We start from the raw sequence: 21,668 nt of genomic DNA on the forward strand, positions 1-21,668 counted from the left end.
CAAAGGGAGGGACAGCTAAAAAAAAAAAAAACCCTTTTGCTTTTGCTCTTCCCTTCTTCTCTACCTGGAATGTGGATTTAGTGGCTGGAATTTGAGCAGCCATCTTGTGACTTTGAGGATATAAGCCATGCCTGAAGGATGGGAAGGGAGAAAAGCAAAAGACTTCTGATTCCTTGGTGATCTTATGAAGACTCCATACCAGCTCTGGACTGCCTAATCCTACTCTTGAATGAGAGAAAATAAACCCTTATGTATTTAACCACTATATTCACAGCCAAAGGAAATTCCTGTTAAAAGTTGACGGGCAGAAGGAATTTAACTGACCAGATTCCTCCTGTTTACCCCACACTTTCAGGTTGCATCATCCAGCCACCCCTAGAGAGGCCAGATCCCAAGCCATTGTGTGGCACTTCAGCAAGCCTGGAAGTGGTGCAAGGAACCGGAAACTGGAGCTGTGCAGTTGTCTGGGCTGTGGCAAGCAACGGGGAGAGACTGGCACTCCCAGCAGATAACTGTACAGCTGGAGGTGGTGCAATCAAATGTCCGAGTTAGTTCACAGGTTCTGGCAGCTGAGTTGGAGCAAAGAGCTGAGGCTATGTGCCCAAAGGTAACATGTAACATAACTAGGTACATGACTCAGGCCTGATTTATTGCCTTTGCTATTTCACTCCCAAGTTTGATGGCCTGTCTCACATCTGCCTTCCTCTCTCAGTACCCGAGACCTTTAGCACCTCTCTCTTCTGTTGAATCTCATGTCCCTGAAACCTCCATCTGTTTGCCACCCAGATCCTACCTTTACATTTCCGGTTTTGCCCTCTTCCAAGGTCACTAAAGGATTCCTTTTATATCCTCTGCATATCCTTTGATATCTCTCTATATATCAACTTTCACATCAAAGTAAATGGCCTTTAAAGGCAGCTTCTTAAGGAATGCAAAGATACGTTCCTGGTGGGATGTTGTGGCAAACACAGACTAAAGGGAAACAGAAGCCCTCGGCAAATTTAGGAAAACTCAAGGACCATCTACCCTTAAGAGACAATGGGGACTCATTGGGGATTTTTATCTTAAAAAGATAGAGTAGAGTGTTCCAGCTCCACTCTACTGTGGGACACCAATTTATGTGCTTGGGCCAGCTGGTAGTGTCTAGGGCTACCTTATTTCTAAAGTAGGGCCTCTGGGGGCACCTGGGTGGCTCAGTCACTAAAGCATCTGGCTCTTGATTTCTGCTCGGGTCATGATTTCATGGTTCGTGAGATTGAGCCCCAGTTGGGGTTCCATGGTGACAGCAGGGAGCCTGTTTGGGTTTCCCCCTCTCTTTCCCCCCCCCCCCGCCCCTCCCCAATTCTAAAAAAAAAAAAATCCCCAAAACTTTAAAGTAGGGCCTCTGTAAATAAAAGGAGGGTTACAAAGGACGTCCAAGTTTTCCAAAATCATCCCAAATGAAAGCCAAGAAAAGCAACAAGGACAGTATTAGTTTCGGGCATCTGTACCTTCTCTACAAGTACAGAGAATATACTCAGTTACTGTTTATCTAAGTGGCAGTAAATACTCTGGGATACTCCTCCCATGGAGCTTAATCTGTAGTGTTGGAAGACACCCCCAATAAATAAAATTAATTACATGTTAGAAATAGAAAAGTGCTATGGAAAAGGTCTGGAGGTGAGAGAGCAAGCTCTGTGGATACCTGGGGGTATCTACCCAGGGTGTCTATCGAGGCAGAGGAACAAGCACAAAGGCTCCATAGTGGAAGCATGCTTCACTCAATTGAAGAATGGCAGGCCAGTCTGGCTGCAGCGGAACAAATAAGGGGAAAGTGGTAGAAGATGAGATCAGAGTGTTAGTGTGGATGATGGAGATCTTGAAGGGCTCTGTGGGCCATTGTAAGGACTTTGGCTTTGTTCGGAGATAGGAGAGCAAGTGTGTTGAGAATAGGATAAACAGGGCAAGAGTAGGAGTGAGACCAGTTGGCAGGCATTTGTAGTGATCCAGGCAACAGATGATGGGTGCTTAGACCAGGGTGGCAGCACTGGAGGTGGTGAGAAGTGGTCAGATTCTGTATGTATTTTGAGAGTACAGCCAACAGGATTTGCAGAGGAACTGGAGGTGGGTTGTGTGATAAAGAGAATGATGACCACAAGGTGTTTGAACTGAGCAACTAGAAGGACGAGTTGCCATTTACTGAAGTAGGGAAAACTGCGGGAGTAAGAGTTACGGCATTGGGGGAGGAAGGATCTCAAAAATTCAGTTTTGAACGTCCTATACTAGAGATATTCATTAAACAAGTAAGGAGTTAAGGAGACAGCTCAAGGTCAGAGGAGAAACGCATGCTGGAGATATAAGTTGGGAGTTGATCACATTTGGATGGTATTTAGAACATCCAGACTGAACAAGATTACTGAGAAGTGTTCACAGAAAAAGAAGAGCGGTCCAGGGATTCCAACATTTAGTTGGTTTCCAAATGAGCAGCTTCACCATCCCTTGGGAACTTGTTAGGAATGCAAATGCTCAGGTCCCACTCCAGATTCCCGAATAAGGGTTGAGTTTAGCACTGTTTTAACAAGACTTCCAGGCGGTCATGGTACAGTTTGAGAACCACTGGTTTAGAGGCTGCGGTCACTTTATATCATCTCTGTTCCCGCCACAATGGGCGGGCTGATAATGGGCGCAGAAAGGAAGCGATGCGGCGGCCTCCCCTCCCGAGGGAGCACCGCCGGTAGAGAGGGAATCCAGGGTAGGTCGGGGGTGGCGCCCTTGGCTCGTCACAGTTGCGGGGCAGTGAACGTCCTCTGCGAGGCGGGAGTTAGTGCGGCCGAATACATCTTCTGAGCCGGGGCCCAGCGTCCGCATCCAAGAAGGAGGGCCTAACAGGCTTGGAAGGGTTTCTCAGGGGCCCAACTCTCTCGGCGACCCAATAAGTGCGCGACTTCGGTACAGTGCCGGCCCGGAGTGGAGAGGGCAGCCTGGCCAACATCCCGCAGAGTCCTCTGGGAAGCGGCCACCGGTGACGTAGACCGCGCCTCGCGGAGGATTCTGGGAGTCGTAGTTCAGCCTCGAGATCCGGCCGGCTCAACTTGGCCCGGCCGGCTCTCAGATGCCTTTGTTGCTAGGCCGGGGCTGCTTCTGCGTGGTGCGGGAGGTCGAACCTGGGGTCGAGGAGGCCTAAGCGCGGGTCCTTCCAAGTCTGAGTGGGCGGAAGGAGGGCGGCGGGAGGGCCCCGGGGTGGCGCCAGGCTGCCCTGCGAGGGTTGCGCGCGCGTTCCCGGGCCTCTGAGTGCACCAGAGCGGCGGACCCCCGGGGTCCCTCGCGCGTTCGCTGCGCCCTTCTTCCGCGGCCGTCGTCGCCTGCGCGGGCCAGGGGAGGGAGTCTCCATGGAGCCTGGGGGCAGAGGTGAGAATTTCGGAAGGATGCAGCCGCAGAGCCTGCTGGAGTGAAAAGAAGGGAAAGGCTGCCCTCTGGCTGGGGCAGGCTCTGGAAGGAGAAGCATCACCTCTTCTCTGTGAGACGACAGCCCTTTCCAACTGGTTGGTTTCCCGTTAGGCTTTTGAGGGAGAGCCCGCTACCCCATTGCCCTGCGCGTCTTTAGGATGATGTGTGCCTCCCTTGTCCCCCAGATCACCAGATTTGACAATTTGGCTTTTTTTAAAAATTTTTTTTAATGTTTATTTATTTTTGAGACAGAGAGAGACAGAGCATGAACGGGGGAGGGTCAGAGAGAGGGAGACACAGAATCTGAAACAGGCTCCAGGCTCTGAGCTGTCAGCACAGAGCCCGACGCGGGGCTCGAACCCACGGACCGCGAGATCATGACCTGAGCCGACCGCTTAACAGGCTGAGCCACCCAGGCACCCCGACAATTTGGCTTTTGATAATGACTTCGTTTTGTCCTCACGGGAACCCTGTAAGGTGGTAGGAAGAAGATTGTTGTGCCCATTTGCAGATGCAGAAAGAGGTTTCTAGAAGTCACAGGATTTGTTTAGAAGACTGGATTTTTTTCCTCCCATAAGACTCATCGCTTTTCCAAGAATGCCAGTATTATATCTGAAAAGCCAGTGTTCAAAAGGAATTTAACTAGTCTTTCTTCAGCCTGTGATTCTGGAATAGGACAGGAATGAACCATTAAGTGAGGAACGGATGGACAAACTCTTGAGTATTACTTTGTCATTCAGCAGATGATAGATAGAAATAGTGTATTTAATGTGTCTAGATGTTCACTGCAGAGTTCTACTAGAATTTAAGGGCAGAGGATAGGAGGAATGGGAGGTCGTGTTTGTCTTGATTCAGGGATGTTGCAGGATTGTGCCTTGATTTCCTGTGTTGACTTTTCTTAGGTGACAAGTAGCCGTGTATGGAAGTTTCTGCAAGTTTACTGCAAGGCAAGAGTAATTGTCATGGCTCCTATCTCTACTTGTAGGGTCGCTTTCTGAGGACTCAGACCTTCCCAGTGCTGAAAACCCTAAAGAAAATGGCATGGTCACTGTGTTGCTGACCGCTGCGTCCCAGGTGGGTTTAGTTTTCTTTTTTTTTCTTTTGTTCTCAGAACAGGAATACAGTTTCTGCCATTGTTATGGAGTCGCTCAGCCCTGATTCCTAGACCACTGGGTTCATCCTGATAAAATGATGAGTGACGAGCCTGACAGTAAATGCTCCTTACTTGTGCAGAACTTTCCTTTCAGCATTACTTCTTGATCCACTTAGTATTCGATTCACTCTTACTAGCTCTTCAGTACTGTCATTGGCCTCATGGTCAGATGCAAAGTGATAAAAGCCAGTTTCCCTGCCTCATGAAATTTACTGAGGAAATAAGATAGAGATAAAAAAAAAAAAAAAAAAAAGATAGCTAATCAGCAAAAATGAAAGTCATTTCATACAGAATTGACTGGTACAGACAAGTCCTAAAAGGCCTTGGAAGAGGTTTTCCTTCCCCGCCCCCCCCGCCCCCCATCCTCTAGAGAACTTGGGATAAAAAATACCGGGATAAAAACTGCACTTTGGAAAATATGAGAGTAGGTAATTAGAGAATTACCTACTTTGCTTTGGTAAAAGCCAAAGTCTTTTGGCTTTGGCTTTGGCCAAAAGTCTATAAGTGAGTTGGAGGTCTTCAAAGGCTATGTGTGTCACTGTAGAGTGACCTGAAGTGTGGTAAGGGAAGCTTAGGTCCATAGCCAGACTGCAAGAAAACCTACACTGGGTCTCATTCCAAAGGTAAATAAAGCCCCACGAAAGTTTGTAGAGGCCCGGCAAGATGAAACACGCCTCCCTCGGATTGAAGGGAAGTTAGTCAAGATGCTTCTGCTGGATCTGGCCTCGGATGATGAGACAATGGCAGACTCTGTGGGAGAGGCACTGGGACTGTTTGACAACTTCAGACCTGCCTCACAGCGCACTGTGAAACACTGGGGGCTCTGATCTGAATTTGTAGATCTCGTTCAGAAAACAGGGGAGAGAAAGTAGCATCTGCTGGACAGTTTCCGGTTGATCTTCCTGTGTCTTCCAACTCCAGCACGTGCACACAGGGCAGCAACTCCATGAATGAGTTTGACTGCTGCGGTTCTCTCAGGGAACTAAAGTCTAGAAGGAATGCCAGTTAGTCTGTTACTGTTAGCATTGTTTGTAAAGGGAGAAGACCATAAAAATTGTATTGCTGTGTGATCACTCCCGAGGCATATGGTCTTAAGGGACCAGAAACGTAAATAGAGGCAACTGGGTGGCTCAGTCTGTGAAGCCTCAGACTTTAGCTCAGGTCATGAAATGTGGGAAATAAAGAGTTAAATTATTTCGAGCAGGGGATTTTCCAAGTAGGTAGTTCTTCTAACTTTATTTTATTAGGTGAATTATTTTACCAGTTGTTTTAGAGGGCTGTGACATAAACGTTAGAATGCTGACTACAAGCAAAATCACGCAGTATATTCATTTATGCGCTCAGGGAGCTATGGCAAAAGTGGTGGTTCAAAGCAAGACAAGGCTGTTTCATTTGCTAGCATCCCAGAGACTGGTCTGTTTTAATGTATCACAGTTAAAGTTGTACAGAAAGTTTTTTTCGTGTAGAATTAGAAAAATTATTAGACATCTGTCTTATCAGGAAATCGATTCAGCTGTAGATTCAGAGGACCATTACCCACTCTTTTCCCTTTCCCTACATTTTAGTAGACAGTCTGAACTGTGTGCCTGCCATCTAGATCAAGGTTAGGCTTGCCCTCCTGCAGTGTTTTCAATGTATGATATGTTCTGTTCCCCTCTCCACCTCTTTTCCCACGCATATTTTTTTTTTGAGCGAGAGTGAGTGGGGGAGAGGCAGAGAGAGAGAGGGAGACAGAAAATCCCAAGCAGGCTCCACACTATCAGCACAGAGCCTGATGTGGGGCTTAAACTCATGAACTGTGAGATCATGACCTGAGTTGAAATCAAGAGTCAGATGCTTAATCGAGCCACCCAGGCGCCCCTCCCATGCACACTTTTATAGAACATCCCGTGTAAACTTCCTGTGTTCCTTCCTTCATTCAGCTGTTTGACACATGCTTAGTGTTCCTGCGCTGTGCCAGATAAGTAGGGTTGCTTCAGTGAACAAAATTGGACCCGGTTAGCCTCTGTTCTCATGGAGCTCACTGTCTAATGAGAGAGACAGACATTAATCACAAAGTCCCCTCAGTGTGTGCAAAACCCAAGAGAAGTGAACTTGGTGCTACAACCCTACAAGCCCAGGGAAGGCTTCTCTGAGGAGGTAACACCTGAGCTGAGATCTGAAGTGTGAGTAGGATTAAAATAGCTGAAAGGCCCCGCTGTGCTTACAGCTTGGAGCCTGGAGCCTGCTGGGGATTCTGTGTCTCCCTCTCTCTCTGTGTACCTCCCCTGCTCGCGCTCTGTCTGTCTCTCTCTCTCTCAAAAATAAATAAGCATTAAAAAAAAATTTTTTTTTTAAATAGCTGAAAGGATCAGATGGGGGAGAACATTCAAGAACAGGAAGCAGCGTGTAGAAAGGGGTAAAAGGGAGTGTGGCACGCATTTCAAGCAGCTGAAAGGCAGCCACCAACTGGAACACAGGGAACATGGGGGGAGTCGTGTAAGATAGGTTAGAAAGTAGATGGAGCAGAGGACGGGGGCTATCAGATTGATCAGGGCCACTATGAGAAATGGTGAGAACACGTTAGGAACTTTCATACTTTGGGCTTGAGACACTGTTTTACAAATAAATATATATTCTGTGACGTGTAGCAAACATCTTAATTTTTAATACATATTGGACTGATTGTGTTCTCAAAGGAGAATTAGAGAGAAAACTATTTCCTATTTCTTGAACCCCTTATATTTTAAAACCATATCACAAAGAACATAGTTAACTCATAATTATATTTTCTCCACTTTCCCATGTCTAAATGGTAACGATGTCTGTAGTTCTATAATTTAATTTACCAATGCATAAACTAATGACTTGGTGCCTTCAGATTTTACAACGAAGGTTCCTTGCTTCTTTCCGGTTACATGCAATTCTGATACATTGAGGCAAGGAGTGAGTCTGTGGCTACAGATACACCAGAGAATCTTACTGTTGGAAGGGATGTTAGACGTCATTTTGTCTAACCCTCGTGTCCATCCTCTCTTTCTGCTCTGAGTGCTTCTCAGAGGCTTCTGGAAGATCCCTTGGTGAGCACTGGTGTGTTTGCTTTTTCAGGAGTCATTGGTAATCAGGGATATGGCCGAGGCTCTCACCCAGTGGAAGCAGCTGAACCCTCCTCAGGGAGATGTGCCTGAGAAGCACAGGAATCTGGTCTTGCTGGGTAAGGACAGCTCCCTCCTCCACTTTGAACTTACCCAGTGTGGTTTCTTTGCTTCCTTAGTTCCTAGGAGTTCTGAGGTTCTTAGATTCAAGGATTCTTCATCGTCGTGTAAGTCCTGAGACAGGCAATGTCTACTTTTATTTCTGGATATACGTTTAACCCTCCCACAGTTAGAGATGGACACCTTTTGATTATATTTGCCTAGGTAGTAGCATCCTTCTTCTCTACTCCATGACCAAGGAGGTTGAGATGAAATTCTAGTGAAGATACCTCTTAAGAAATGGATGCTTATTCTTTTAATAGACAGAGCTATTCTTTTAATAGAGACTCAGTTGTTCTGCTCAGATAGACCCCATATCCTCTTCCTCCCTTCTTTTAAGCACCATTGAGGGAGAAATCCAAAACCAGCCTCTCTCTTTCTTTCTCTCCTAACAACCAAGGAAATCATACCGAACTCTTGACCAAACTAATTTTTCTTTTCCCATGAGCAGGGCTTCCAATTTCCAAGCCCGATGCGATCTCTCCTTTGGAGTGCGGAAAGGAGCTGGAGAGAGAAGTCTCAAAAGCAGCTCTTTCAGGTGAGTGATGACATAAAACCCAGATGGTCATTGGGATCAAATGGACCAAAGCATCTTCAAAGTGCTTGTGGAGGAGCCTTTCCAGATTTCGTTAGACCCATGAAAAAGTTGACCCATGCCACATGGGTCGTTAGACCCATGCCACATTCCAGCTCTGTGGATGGTCATCTATTAAAATTCATAATTAAAAAAAAATTTTTTTTAGAAAGTAATACTTTCCACCCTTTCAAACCAATTCTTTTACCCAAATAAGGTACAATGAAATCAACATTTTTTTTTTTGATGAGTCACCATTGAAACCGTATTTATTTCCTACCTGGGGATAATTGTATCCTGAAAATTCACTATGCATGATTGTTTTTTTTTTTTTTTAGGTCTTTTATTTTTATTTTATTTTTTAAATTTACATCCAAATTAGTTAGCATATAGTGCAACAATGATGCCCCTTACCCATTTAGCCCATCCCCCCTCCCACACCCCCTCCAGTAACCCTCTGTTTGTTCTCCATATTTATGAGTCTCTTCTGTTTTGTCTCCCTCCCTGTTTTTATATTATTTTTGCTTCCCTTCCCTTATGTTCATCTGTTTTGTCTCCTAAAGTCCTCTTATGAGTGAAGTCATATGATATTTGTCTTTCTCTGACTGACTAATTTTACTTAGCATAATACCCTCCAGTTCCATCCACGTAGTTGCAAATGGCAAGATTTCATTCTTTTTGGTTGTTGATTTCATTCTTTTTGGTATGTATATATATATATATATATATACATACATACATACACACACCACATCTTCTTTATTCATCCACCGATGGACATTTGGGCTCTTTCCATACTTTGGCTATTGTTGATAGTGCTGCTATAAACATGGGGGTGCATGTGTCCCTTCGAAACAGCACACCTGTATCCCTTGGATAAATGCCTAGTAGTGCAATTGCTGGGTCATAGGGTAGTTCTATTTTTAGTTTTTTGAGGAACCTCCACACTGTTTTCCAGAGTGGCTGCACCAGCTTGCATTCCCATGAAATCAACGTTTTAATATTTGTTAATTATATGTTTGGGTGTTAGGTTCTAAACTAGGCTTTTTCATATTTTTTTTATCTGTGCAGGATAAGGTGACTTTTTGTCTCAGACCAGATTGTCACAGATTGACTAAAAATCAATCTCTGAGTTTCCCCTTGCCTTTCTCTCTATGTAAGTGGACGCAGCATATTATAGTGGTTGAGTGCAGATTTTGAAACCACTTTGTTCAAAGCCGGTCTCAACTACTTACTAGCCCTGTGACCTTTGACAAGTGAATTATCCTCACTGTGACTCAAATTCCCCAGCTATAAAATGGGGATAATGATCGCACTTAACTCCTAGATTTGCTGTGAGGATCAAATCAAGTAATCCAAGAGAAATGCTTCGACTAGTACCTAGCTAAATGCTAAGTAAATGATAACTATTAAGTCCTGGTAACTTTTTTGTGATAGATACCATGAATTTGACCTGATCATTTCTATCCAACTAGATACTGCAATAGACTGCCAGCTAGTTTCACTTCCTTTGGTCTTACCCTTATCTAACTGACGCAGCATATCACTTCTAGATTCCCCACTCTGCCAGTTCTGTATTATTCTACCTGCTTCTAAAGCTTTTGTTACTACCTGCTTAACCGTTTTATCTTCTGTATTCTCCAACTCGAACCGTTAACACCAGACAAGCAGTCTCTTATTTTCTTCTGCCAACTGTGTGTTCTCCAAATACTTGGGATTTAATTCCTCCACTCCCCTTAGCTGAAAGTCCATTTGCCTTTAACTTATTTCTGTCTATTTGCTTTTTAAAATCCCAGGCACTTCCCTGATTATGATGTGTAGCTCACAACATTGTTTTATATTGATTTACTTTATTTATTTATTTTTTTAGTTATTTTTATTTTTTTAATGTTTATTTATTATTTTTTTTAATCTTTTTTTTAAATTTTTTTAACTTTTTTTTTTTAATTTATTTTTGAGACAGAGAGAGACAGAGCATGAATGGGGGAGGGTCAGAGAGAGAGGGAGACACAGAGTCCAAAACAGGCTCCAGGTTCTGAGCTGTCAGCACAGAGCCCGACGCGGGGCTCGAACTCACGGACTGTGAGATCATGACCTGAGCCGAAGTCGGACGCTTAACTGACTGAGCCACCCAGGCGCCCCAATGTTTATTTATTTTTGAGACAGAGAGAGAGAGAGAGAGCATGAACGGGGGACGGTCAGAGAGAGAGGGAGACACAGAATCTGAAGCAGGCTCCAGGCTCCAAGCTGTCAGCACAGAGCCCGACGCGGGACTTGAATTCACAGACCGTGAGATCATAACCTGAGCCTAAGTCAGAAGCTCAACTGACTGAGCCACCCAGGCACCCCTTTAAAAAAATTTTTTTTAACAGTTATTTATTTTTGAGAGTGAGAGAGACAGAGCATAAGCGGGGGAGGGGCAGAGAGAGAGAGGGAGACACAGAATCCGAAGCAGGTTCCAGACTCCAAGCTGTCAGCACAGGGCTGACGCGGGGCTAGAACTCACAGACTGCGAGATCATGACCTGAGCTGAAGTCAGACGCCCAACCGACTGAGCCACTCAGGTGCCCCTATCTTGATTTATTTTATGTAGAGTCATGGTTGGAATAGAAATTAAAGACCGTTTAAGCCTGAAAATAAACATTTTTAGCATTTTTAACTTTAATCCCAAAATTCTTACTTAGAAGCCTAGGATTTGGAGCAGGTATCCTGACAAGTTGGGACCAATCTGAGCATGTAGAGATTTGGCCTTCTCCTCCCTACATGCTGCTCATTTTTTTAAACGTATATATTTTTAAGTTTATTTATTTATTTTGAGAGAGAGAGAGAAAGAGGGAGAGCAAGAGCATGTGGTCAGGGGAGGGTTAGACAGAGAGGGAGAGAGAATCCCAAGCAGGCTCTGCACTGTCAGTGCAGAGCCCGACGCGGGGCTGGAACTTACAAACCACGAGATCATAACCTAAGCTGAAATCAAAAGTTGGACGCTTAACTGTCTGAGCCACCCAGGCACCCCTCATTTTTTTTTTTAAACTTCATTCCATTTAATTGTTTATAGTTTGTTGTTATTGGGCAATCAAAGGTGATCAGTTACTTCTTTTTTTTTTAATCTTTATTTCTGAGAAAGAGAGAGAGAGTGTGTAAGCGGGGGAGGAACAGAGAGGAGACACAGAATCCCAAGCAGGCTCCAGGCTCTGAGCTGTCAGCACAGAGCCCGACGCAGGGCTCGAACCCACAGACTGTGAGATCATGAGCTGAGCTGAAGTCAGACGCTTAACTGACTGAGCCACCCAGGCACCCCAATCAGTTACTTCTTAATCACCAAGCTTTGTGATGGTGTAAATTTGTCGATCTGGACCACTTTGAATGCTAGCTTAGAGAATCTGTGTCTCATCTTGAGGCAACAGAACCACCAGAGATTTTTGTTTAACAGTGACAGTTTTGAAGGTTAGTCTGTTAGCAGTGATTGGGAAATACTAGGATGGGGAAGGATTGGTGGCAAGGAGATCAGCTACTGATGGCTATTCTCAAAGCACGAAGCACAGAAGCTCCAGCGAGGGGGTAATAGGGGGCAATCCCTGAAAGACTGTCTTCTCTGTCTCTGCCACACCCGGTTTCTAAAATCTTATCTGCCATTTCCCCACATCACCTCTGTTTAGTCTTCTTCTCTGTTATTCTTTCTCATCTCCTACCCTACTAGGTAGAGGAATTTTGAGTACCTGCTCACTGTCTCCCTTTTGTGCAGCTGAACTTCTTTGCCCCCCCATCTTTGTTTTCTCATGTTCTCTCAAGATTGCAAAGCTATTTTTGAGAGCTTTCGAGTTCCTGTGTTCCCTGTAAGCATTTTTTCATTTGTTTGTTTTTCATTATTTTCCTACCACATCAAATATTTTTCTTTCCTGCGTAGGAAATGGTACATGTGTATTCTTGTTTCTTTCAGACTGGGAGACAAGACCAGAGAGTAAGGACCTAACTCCAGAGCAGGATATTTCTGAAGAAGAATCAGCCCCTGGGGTGTTAATAGCAAGATTTCCAAAGGAAAGTTCCAGTGAATACGAGGATTCTTCAGAGAGTCAGCAGGAAAACCATGAGAAACATTTAATACAGGAGGTTGTTGCTCAGAAGAAATCTTCTGGGGAGAGAAGTTACCAGTGTCATGAATTTGGGAGAAGTTTTAGTCGAAGGTCATTACTTGTTCAACAGCAAGGAGAGAGACTACATAACTGTGATTCATTTAAAAAGAACTTAAAACAAAATTCAGATCTAATGAGGCACGAGAAAGTTTGTGCAGAAAAGAAACCTTGGCAGTGTAATGAGTGTGAGAAAGCCTTTAGTTACTACTCAGCTTTTGTCTTGCATCAGAGAATTCACACAGGAGAAAAACCCTACGAATGTAATGAATGTGGTAAAGCTTTTAGCCAGAGTATACATCTTACGCTACACCAGAGAATTCATACTGGAGAGAAACCCTACGAGTGTCATGAATGTGGGAAAGCCTTCAGTCACCGCTCTGCCCTTATTCGGCATCATATAATTCATACTGGAGAGAAACCCTATGAATGCAATGAATGTGGGAAGGCCTTTAATCAGAGCTCATACCTCACTCAACATCAGCGAATTCATACTGGAGAGAAACCTTATGAGTGTAATGAATGTGGGAAGGCCTTTAGCCAAAGCACATTCCTTACCCAGCATCAGGTCATTCACACTGGAGAGAAACCCTATAAGTGTAATGAATGTGGGAAAGCCTTTAGCGATCGATCGGGCCTTATTCAGCACCAGAGAACTCATACTGGGGAGAGGCCTTATGAGTGTAATGAGTGTGGGAAAGCCTTTGGCTACTGTTCAGCCCTGACTCAACACCAGAGAACTCACACTGGGGAGAAACCCTATAAATGCAATGATTGTGCCAAAGCCTTCAGTGACCGCTCAGCCCTCATTCGTCATCAGAGAACACACACTGGAGAGAAACCTTACAAGTGTAAGGACTGTGGAAAAGCTTTCAGCCAGAGCTCATCTCTTACAAAGCATCAGAAAACTCACACTGGAGAAAAACCCTATAAGTGTAAGGAATGTGGAAAAGCTTTCAGCCAGAGCTCATCCCTTTCTCAACATCAGAAAACTCATGCTGGAGGGAAAACCAAAGAATACGGAAAAGCCTTTAGTGAGCATTCAGCCTTTGGCCAGCAGAAGAGAATTCATACTGGATAAAGACTATGTAAATGTGGTACATTTGGAAGATTTTTATTGAACATTTACTAAACGTGGTGTGAGCGCTACAAAGGAGTTTAAGAATGTGTTACAAACAAGATATTAATTGAGAAGTCATTGTTGGCGTGGGACATAGCTTACTTAGAATGTGAAGGAGGAGTTTTACATTTTTTTCAGTGCAGCAGAGGACTTTGAATTTCCCTGGGGAAAGAGGAAGATTATTTCCAGCACCCTAATGTGTATGTAAGCTTCCAAATCCTTGAGAGAGAAACAGGGTGTGCGATGATGGAAAGAAGACATCTTGTCTGGGCTGGGTCATCTCTTAATGCTAAGGAGATGGAGTTTTGAAGAGATGAGTGGTTCTTTAGGGAAGTTGCAGAGGCAGAAATAAGAGATTGAGAATTCACAATGAGTTTGTCCAGGGTTGAGAGTGGAGGCGAAAGGGAAGTTGTCCTTAGGCTCAAGTACAAGGGCACTTAGGAGGTAGATGGGAAGGAGAGAGAAAGAGAACCGGGGGGAATGAACTCAAGAAATGTTGATTGAGATAACTGCTCAAACGAGTGCTCCCAACTGGGGAAATATTCATCATTTGGTCAGTTGCAGTTTCTACCCTGAAGCCAAGGAGCACTGGCCTGGCAGTCTGCTTCTGCACTTTCTGTCTTTGAGATCTTGCTTGTTGATTTGCTGCCTGCTAAGAATCGCGTTAACTCCAAGGGTCAAGACTGACAGCCTAGAAAGTACAGTAGGGACCTTTGATGTTTTCAGTCTATTTTAAGCTACCTATTTTAAGCTAAGTTCCCTGAGAATGTGCTTATTTATAAAGATGTTACCTCAATTGTCCGTAGTTAGTACTTTAGGCTTATTCTTAGTTGTAGACCTGAACTGACGCTGCGTATTGGATTGTGAAAGACTTGAAAAGACTCCAAAATACTTACCTTTCACCATTTTACTCTTGCGTAGAAGCAGACGATGTCTTTGTATATATATTTTTTTCATTGAAACTTCAAAGGTTGTCACTGCACACATTTTGAGTACTGTGTTTTTAGTTTTCACAAGTTTGTGTGTCTTGATGTGGATTTCTTTGGGTTTATCCTGTTTTATGAACTTCAATCTGTAGGTTTATGTCTTTTGCCATATTTGGGGAACATTTAGCCCTCATTTATTTGAATACATTTTTTGGCCCTCACTCCTTCTCTCCTTCCAGGACCCTGATGACATGAATGTTAGATCTTTGATTGTAGTTCCGAAGGTTCCTGAGGCTCTGTTTTTCTTCCTTTTTCCCCCCAGTATGTTTTATCTCACTCTTCTCAGGCTACCATAACAAAACACCATAGACTGGGTGGCTCAAACAACAGAATTTCTCAGTTTTGGAGGCTGCGAAGTCCAAGATCAAGGTGTCAGCTTTGGCCTCTGGTGAGGGCTCTCTTCCTGGATTGCAGAAGGCCATGTTCTTGCTGTGTCAAGCCTTTTTTTCCCCCCTTTTTCTTTTTTCTTTTTCTTTCTTTCTTTCTTTTTCTTTCTTTCTTTTTCTTTCTTTTTCTTTCTTTTTCTTTCTTTCTTTCTTTCTTTCTTTCTTTCTTTCTTTCTTTCTTTCTTTCTTTTCTTCTTCTTCTTCTTCTTCTTCTTCTTCTTCTTCTTCTTCTTCTTCTTCTTCTTCTTCTTCTTCTTCTGTTTGTTTTGTGCTTACAGGTGAGAGAAAGCTTTCTCTTTCTCTTCCTGTAAAGGTTTAAGTCCTGTCTGGTTAGGACCCTAGCCTTATGACCTCATTTAACCTTAATTACCTCTGAAAAGCTCTGTGTCCAAATACAGTCACATTGAGAGCACTTCAACATGAATTTGGGGGACACAAAATTCAGTCCATAGCATTCTGCCCGTGGCTCCCCCAAATTCATGACCATGCAAAATACCTTTGCTCTATCCCAGCATTCCCTCAGATCTTAACTCATTCCAGCATCAAGTCTGAAGTCTTACCTAAATATCACGTAAATCAGATCTGTGTGAGGCTTGAGGTGTAATTTAGCCTGAGGCAAAATTCTTGTCCAGCTGTGAACCTGTAAAACCAGATAAGTTATGTGTTTACAAAATATGATTGTGGGACAGGCATATGAGAGATATTGTCATTCCAAAAGGGAGAAATAGGAAAGAAGGAAAGAGTGAGAGGTCTCTAGCAAGTCCAAAACACAGCAAGACAAACTCCATGAAGTCTTAAGTCTTGAGAACAATGCTCTTTGACTTGATGGCCCACCTTACAGACCCACTGAGGCCATGATCCCACTTTCTGGGCCCACTGGTACAGCAGCCCCACCACCAAGGCCCTGCTGGGCATCCCTGCCTCCAAAACTTTGGTTGTTGGCCATCTGGCCTGTTGAAATGGAGGTGATGTCCTCGCCCTCTGAAACTGAGGAGGTAGTTTCAAACTGATGATCCTGAAATTGGCTTTCGAGTCCTTCTTTTTTTGAAGCATAGAGCATGTCTAGCTGAGTAGCCCTATTGTCTGGTCCTGTAGGATCTAAGAAGTCCCAGTCTTCCTCCATTTGTCTAGTTTTCCTGTCCCTTTAGTCCCAGCTGGCAGTGTTTCTGTTGGTATAATCCCATTTTTATTCCTGGCTTCTGTGAAGAAGGCTGAACTTAATCACACCCATGAGTCACACCCATGATCTCTTTTTCAAGTGGTTGTTTAAGCCACACCCTTAGTGTTCTCTTCCGAACCAGTTTTCTCAGTTTTGCAATATGGGTGGACAGAATTTTCCAAATCTCCAAGTTCTAGGGTTTTGTTTTTTGTTTTGTTTGTTTGTTTTTGCTTAACAGTCCCTTCTTCGGTTCATCTCTCTCCTCTCATATTTTGTGATAAGCAGGAAGGAGGACCCAGGCTGCACGTTCAATACTTTGCTTGGAAGTCCGTGTTGAACGTCTGAAACGCCCAGAGTCTAAGAGACCCCCAAAAACGAACCACCAGAGTCCAGAGTCAAAGCTAAGCAGCAGGGGTCATTTATTGCAGGTTCGAACCTGGACCTCTGCGCCCCCGTTGCCGGTGACGCCAAGAGGCCCTGAGAGAGGTTTTTACACCCCTTTTATAGACAGGTACAAACAAGTCATGGGGAAATCAGGAATTTTCCACAGTTACAGAGCTGCGATTGGTTGGTGTTTAAAGTTGGACACTTAACAGTATTCGATTGGTTCCTGCCTTTAGGTCAGACCACAACCGGGGGTACGGGTATCACAATGATTGATCAGGAATACACGGATGTGCCAAGCAACAATGATTGATCAGGAGTACACGGATGTGCCAAGTAACAATGGTTGATCAAGAATATACGGATGTGCCAGGCAATAATGATTGATCAGGAATACATGGGCGCGCCAAGCAATTGTACAGAAGCGGAACAAGCTGGTTAAGCTTGGTTAGGTTTCAGTTTCCCATAACTTAAGCTTTTAAGTTTCAATTTTCTCAGGCCTTTCACGTCCAGTTTCATTGCTCACAAGCTGTACCTTCCACAAAACACTAAAACACCGCTCAGCCCGGTACTTTGCCACTTTACCACAAGGATTGCCTTCCTTCCAGTGTCCAGTAATGTGTTCCTCATTTCTGAGATTTCATCAGAATGGGCTTTAACATCCATATTTCTAGTATGCACCTCAAAACCGTCAGACTCAACCTGTTACCCAGTTCCAAAGATGCGTCCACATTTTAAGGTTATTTGTTAGAGCAGCACCCCTCTCCTAGGTACCCAAATCTGCTTGAGGGTGCCATTACAAAATACTGTAGACTGGGGGGCTCAAGCAACAGAAATTAATTTCTCATAGTTCTAGAGGCTGGGAAGACCAAGACCAAGGTGCCAGCTGATTTGGTTTCTGGTAAGAGGATTCTCTTCCTCGCTTGTAGATGGCCACCTTCTTGCCGTGTCCTCACAGCCTTTCCTCCGTGCTTGCATGTGGTGTGGAAAGAATCCTCTCTTCCTGTTCTCACAGGGCTACCAACCCTATCAGCTTAAGACCCCATACTTATGACCTCATTTAATCTCAACCTTCTAAAAGCCCTTTCTCTAGTCACCCATGGGTGGGGGGGCGGTTAGGGCTTCAACATGAATTGGTGGTTTTGGAGTGGTTGACATATAATTCAGTCCATAGTAATTTTCTCTCTGTTCTTCAGGTTGGGTATTTTATATTGTTCTGTCTTCAACTTCACTGATTCTTTCTCTGCCCCTTGCAGCCTGATGTTGAGTCCGTCACTGGGTTTTATTTCAGGTATATTTTTCTGTTCCATTTGATTTTCTGTATTCTGTGTTTTTGTTTTTGTTTTTTCCCGAGGCTTTTTAAGATGCGTGTCAAGCATGTTTGTAATTGTCCATTGAGGCATTTTATGATGGCTGTTTTCAAATATTTATCAGGTAATTCTAGCAGCTGTATCGTTTCAGTGTTGGCATCTGTGAGTTACCTTCTCCTTCAAGTGCAGGTTTTCCTGGTTCTGTGTGTGATGGTGATTTTCAGTTGAACTCTGGACATTTTGAGTGTTATGTTATGAGACTCTGCATCCTGTTCAAAGCTTCTGTTTGGACAGGCTTCCTCTGACACCGCTCTGGTGAAGAAAGGGCTGAGGGGAGACTGCCTTGTTAGTATAAGTTGGTGTTGGAAATGCAGGTTCATCGGCCTCTACTGACACCTGGATCGGGGTCCTCACTACTGCTGGGTGGGGGGGGGGGGGGAGTTACAACTCCCCACTAGGCCTCTACTGACACCAAACCAGTAAAGAAGGGGAGAAATATCTTGTCTCTGGGTAGAACTGGAGGCCTACTCTCCCCACAGTGTCTCCAATGACACTGCCAGGGTGGAATGGGGAAGGGGTTGGTTTTGAAAATTCTGTCCCTGACTTGACCCTCTCTGACACCAATGTGGTGTGGGGGTGGGGCATTGAGGAGCCTTTCACAGACCGCAGAGGGTAGAAGTGTAGGCTCCCCAGTTGGTCTTTAGTGTTTGGCTGGAGTAGGATGGGTATTGTCTAAAAATTGCCTGTCTTGCTAGGCCACTCCTTTCCTCCTCCTCTGTCTAGAAAGAACAGACTTTTCTTGGGCCTTTTTTTGGCCTGTGCCCATTGACATTTCTCAGTTGCCAGCTTCGTCAGAATCTGGTCTGGGATAAATGAAGCAAAACAAAACAAAACAAAAACCACAACCCAAGGAACTCAGTGCTGTGTTGTTCTCCAGGTCTTGAAGAAGGACCAGTCTGTACTCTCTCCACCTTTCAGAATCATCTTATGTGGTTTTATACATAATATCCATACTCTAGGGAAATAGGGGAAAATACTACTACATGTCCCATGACATCCTTTCATTTGACGCCAAAATCACAGGTCAAGTTGTCAAAGCCTTGTGGTGTAGATAGGTCATCTGCAACCAGTTAGGATTAAGGACCAAGAGGAAGGCTCACTTGTTCCTCAAATGTAAGTTGGCAAGTTGGTAGGTAGAAACTACCAGGCTGCAAGCTTCATCTACCTTTTAGGGAACTATAGTTTTTAAGTTGAAACACTAGTATTTAATTGTAGATTACAAATTTCAGAAGGAAAGATAGATATGGCTAAGAATATAAACTATAGGGTTAATTTTTTTATTTATGTTTGTTCCAAGAGCATGTAAAAACCACTGGAGAATTTACTTAAGAAATTTTGGTGGTGTTTTTCTATTATGTATTATCTATTTGTAGATATCTGTTCATTTTTATTTGGTACATAACACGGGATGTCATAGAGAACCAACAAAATAAAGAATGAAAATAATTGGGATTTGGGACAAATCACTTCATCCTTTTAAATCTGTTTCCTCATTTGTATGTTTTTAAAAATGTAATACCTCCTTCAGAGTGGCTAGATTATATATATAATGGATGCAAAGTGATTTGCAAGCTACCAAGTGCTACATAACTATTAGGTATTGTTGATGTAATCATCTGTGACATGTCCATCATGTATGCTTTATGATGGTGTAGCCCAATAAAAATGACGATGAATATGTCAATGTGTCAAAAATGACGATGGAATGTGTGTTTTTACCTTTTTTAAAAAATAAGTTTTCTTAAACAGTAGTAAAGTCTGCATCTTTTGAGATGATCATATGGTTTCCTTTCATCTCTTAAGGTGGTAAATGACTTATTTACTTATTTAATTAACTTTTATTTAAAATGGTTTTTTTTTTAGAGGCGCCTGGGTGGCTCAGTTGGTTAAGCATCCGACTTCAGCTCAGGTCACGATCTCATGGTCCGTGAGTTCGAGCCCCGCATCAGGCTCTGGGCTGATGGCTCAGAGCCTGGAGCCTGCTTCCGATTCTGTGTCTCCCTCTCTCTCTGCCCCTCCCCAGTTCATGCTCTGTCTCTCTCTGTCCCCAAAATAAATAAATGTTAAAAAAATTTTTTTTAATAAATAAATAAAATGTTTTTGTTTTTGTTTTTTTTTTTATTTTAAAGAGAGAGAGAGAGCACTAGTGGGGCAAAGGGGCAGAGGGAGAGAGAGAGAATCCCAAGCCGACTCTGACGCAGCGTGGAGCCCAGCATGGGGCCCAATCCCACAATTCTGGGATCATGACCTGAGCTAAACTCAACCAACTGAGTCATCCAGGCACCCCAATGTAGTAAGTTACAATGATAGATTTTCTAATGTCAAAGAATACTTGCATTCTTGGGATCATCCAATTTCATGATTTTTCCCACTTCTGGAAGAGTTTGTGTTCCTTGAATGTTTAGTTGCATTCACCTAGTTAACTGGATTTATTACGTGTGGAGTGTGTACCTTGCTTGGTTTTAGGGGCTATTCACATCTTCTATTTTTTTCTTATTTAGATTTTTCTATTTCTGAAATTAAAAAAAAATTTTTTAATGTTTATTTTTAAGAGAGAGACAGAGTGTGAGCAAGGGAAGGGCAGAGTGGAGAGAGGGAGGGAGACAGACTCCGAAGCAGCCTCCAGGCTCTGAGCTGTCAGCACGGAGCCCGATGCAGGCTTGAACTCACAAACTGTGAGATCATGACCTGAGCTGAAGTCGGACGCTTAACCTCCTGAGCCACCCAGGCACCCCACTATTTCTAAAATTTTTCAATTGCGTTTTTCTAAAAAAAAAATTATTTTTTTAAGTTTATTTAGTTTTGAGAGAGAGACAGAGGGTGAGCAGCGGAGGGGCAGAGAAACAGGCAGACAGAGAATCTCAAGAAGGCTTCGCACTGTCAGCACAGAGACTGATGCGGGGCTCGAACTCACAAAACCGTGAGATCATGACCTGAACCAAAACCAAGAGTAGGACACTTGACCGGCTAAGCCACATAGGTGCCCCTAAAAAAAATTTTTTTTTGCCATTAAGTTGTTCAAATATGTTTACAGTATTTTGTTTAAAATCCCTGTTTTACTATGCTATGTCTTCTTTTTCATTCCTGGAAACGCTTATTCATAGCCTCTTTTTCTCTTGCTTGTGTTTCCAGAGGTTTGCCAGTTTTACTAGTCTTTTAAAAGGACTAGTTTTGGGACTTTGGGGATTTTAACTGTATAAAGAAGTATCCGTTGCATAAATAAAATTCACCCATTTCAAGTGTCCGGTGAGTTTTACAGATGTAATATCCATTTGACCACCACTATAATTGTGTGTGCGGGCTTATAGTACGGTGTCTTCCTTCTCTTTCTCCCCCGTCAATTTCACTGACCTTTTTAATAACCCAACTCTTAGTTTCATTGATTTTTTTTTCTATTGTTTACCTACTCTCAAGTTCATTTGTTTCTGTCTAATCTTTATAGGTCACGGGCAGAGAGACGGAGAGAAGACGCTGACCTGGGGTTCTGCCTTTATTGGGGTCTGAGGGTTGGGTGCCTAGGATTTCTCGGGTGCACTCGTTGGTGAATTTGAAACATAAGAGCAGGACTTAGGGCACAGGATGGGGAAAGTGGGGTCACTCCAGCTGTCAGTTATGTTACCCAGGGCTTTCTGAAAGGGGAACATGGGTCTCTCACCCAGTTGTTTTACCAGTAACTGATACACAGCTGGCAATATGTGTATTCTAGATGGATGCCTCTGCAATGGATGCTTGGCTATCAAAAGCTTAATG

The 21,668-nt window shown here is 43.7% G+C and overlaps 1 protein-coding gene across 4 annotated transcripts; it reads left to right on the forward strand.

The window, feature by feature from the left end:
* Window positions 1-471: 471 nt before the first annotated feature.
* LOC123378918 (zinc finger protein 501-like) lies at window positions 472-14,617 on the forward strand. 4 transcript variants are annotated; one of them, XM_045054595.1, is made up of 5 exons: window positions 472-607; window positions 4,412-4,500; window positions 7,667-7,772; window positions 8,264-8,350; window positions 12,324-14,617. In XM_045054595.1, the coding sequence occupies exons 2-5, from the start codon at window positions 4,468-4,470 to the stop codon at window positions 13,592-13,594; spliced, it is 1,497 nt and encodes a 498-aa protein (XP_044910530.1). In that variant the 5' UTR covers window positions 472-607; window positions 4,412-4,467; the 3' UTR covers window positions 13,595-14,617. The 4 variants fall into 4 exon arrangements, with proteins under 4 accessions (XP_044910530.1, XP_023107669.2, XP_023107670.1 ...); XM_023251901.2 differs by lacking the exon at window positions 472-607 and adding an exon at window positions 1,326-3,387; XM_023251902.2 differs by lacking the exon at window positions 472-607 and adding an exon at window positions 1,327-3,387 and having other exon boundaries at window positions 4,329-4,500.
* The last annotated feature ends 7,051 nt before the right edge of the window (window positions 14,618-21,668 follow it).

The sequence above is a fragment of the Felis catus genome, chromosome A3 (assembly GCF_018350175.1).
Source record: "Felis catus isolate Fca126 chromosome A3, F.catus_Fca126_mat1.0, whole genome shotgun sequence".
NCBI classification, from domain to species: domain Eukaryota; kingdom Metazoa; phylum Chordata; class Mammalia; order Carnivora; family Felidae; genus Felis; species Felis catus.

Coding starts and splice junctions, on each gene's coding strand:
- LOC123378918 (XM_023251901.2), top strand. Junction 4,501..7,666: donor TGCTGACCGCTGCGTCCCAG/GTGGGTTTAGTT, acceptor TTGCTTTTTCAG/GAGTCATTGGTAATCAGGGA. Junction 7,773..8,263: donor CAGGAATCTGGTCTTGCTGG/GTAAGGACAGCT, acceptor TCCCATGAGCAG/GGCTTCCAATTTCCAAGCCC.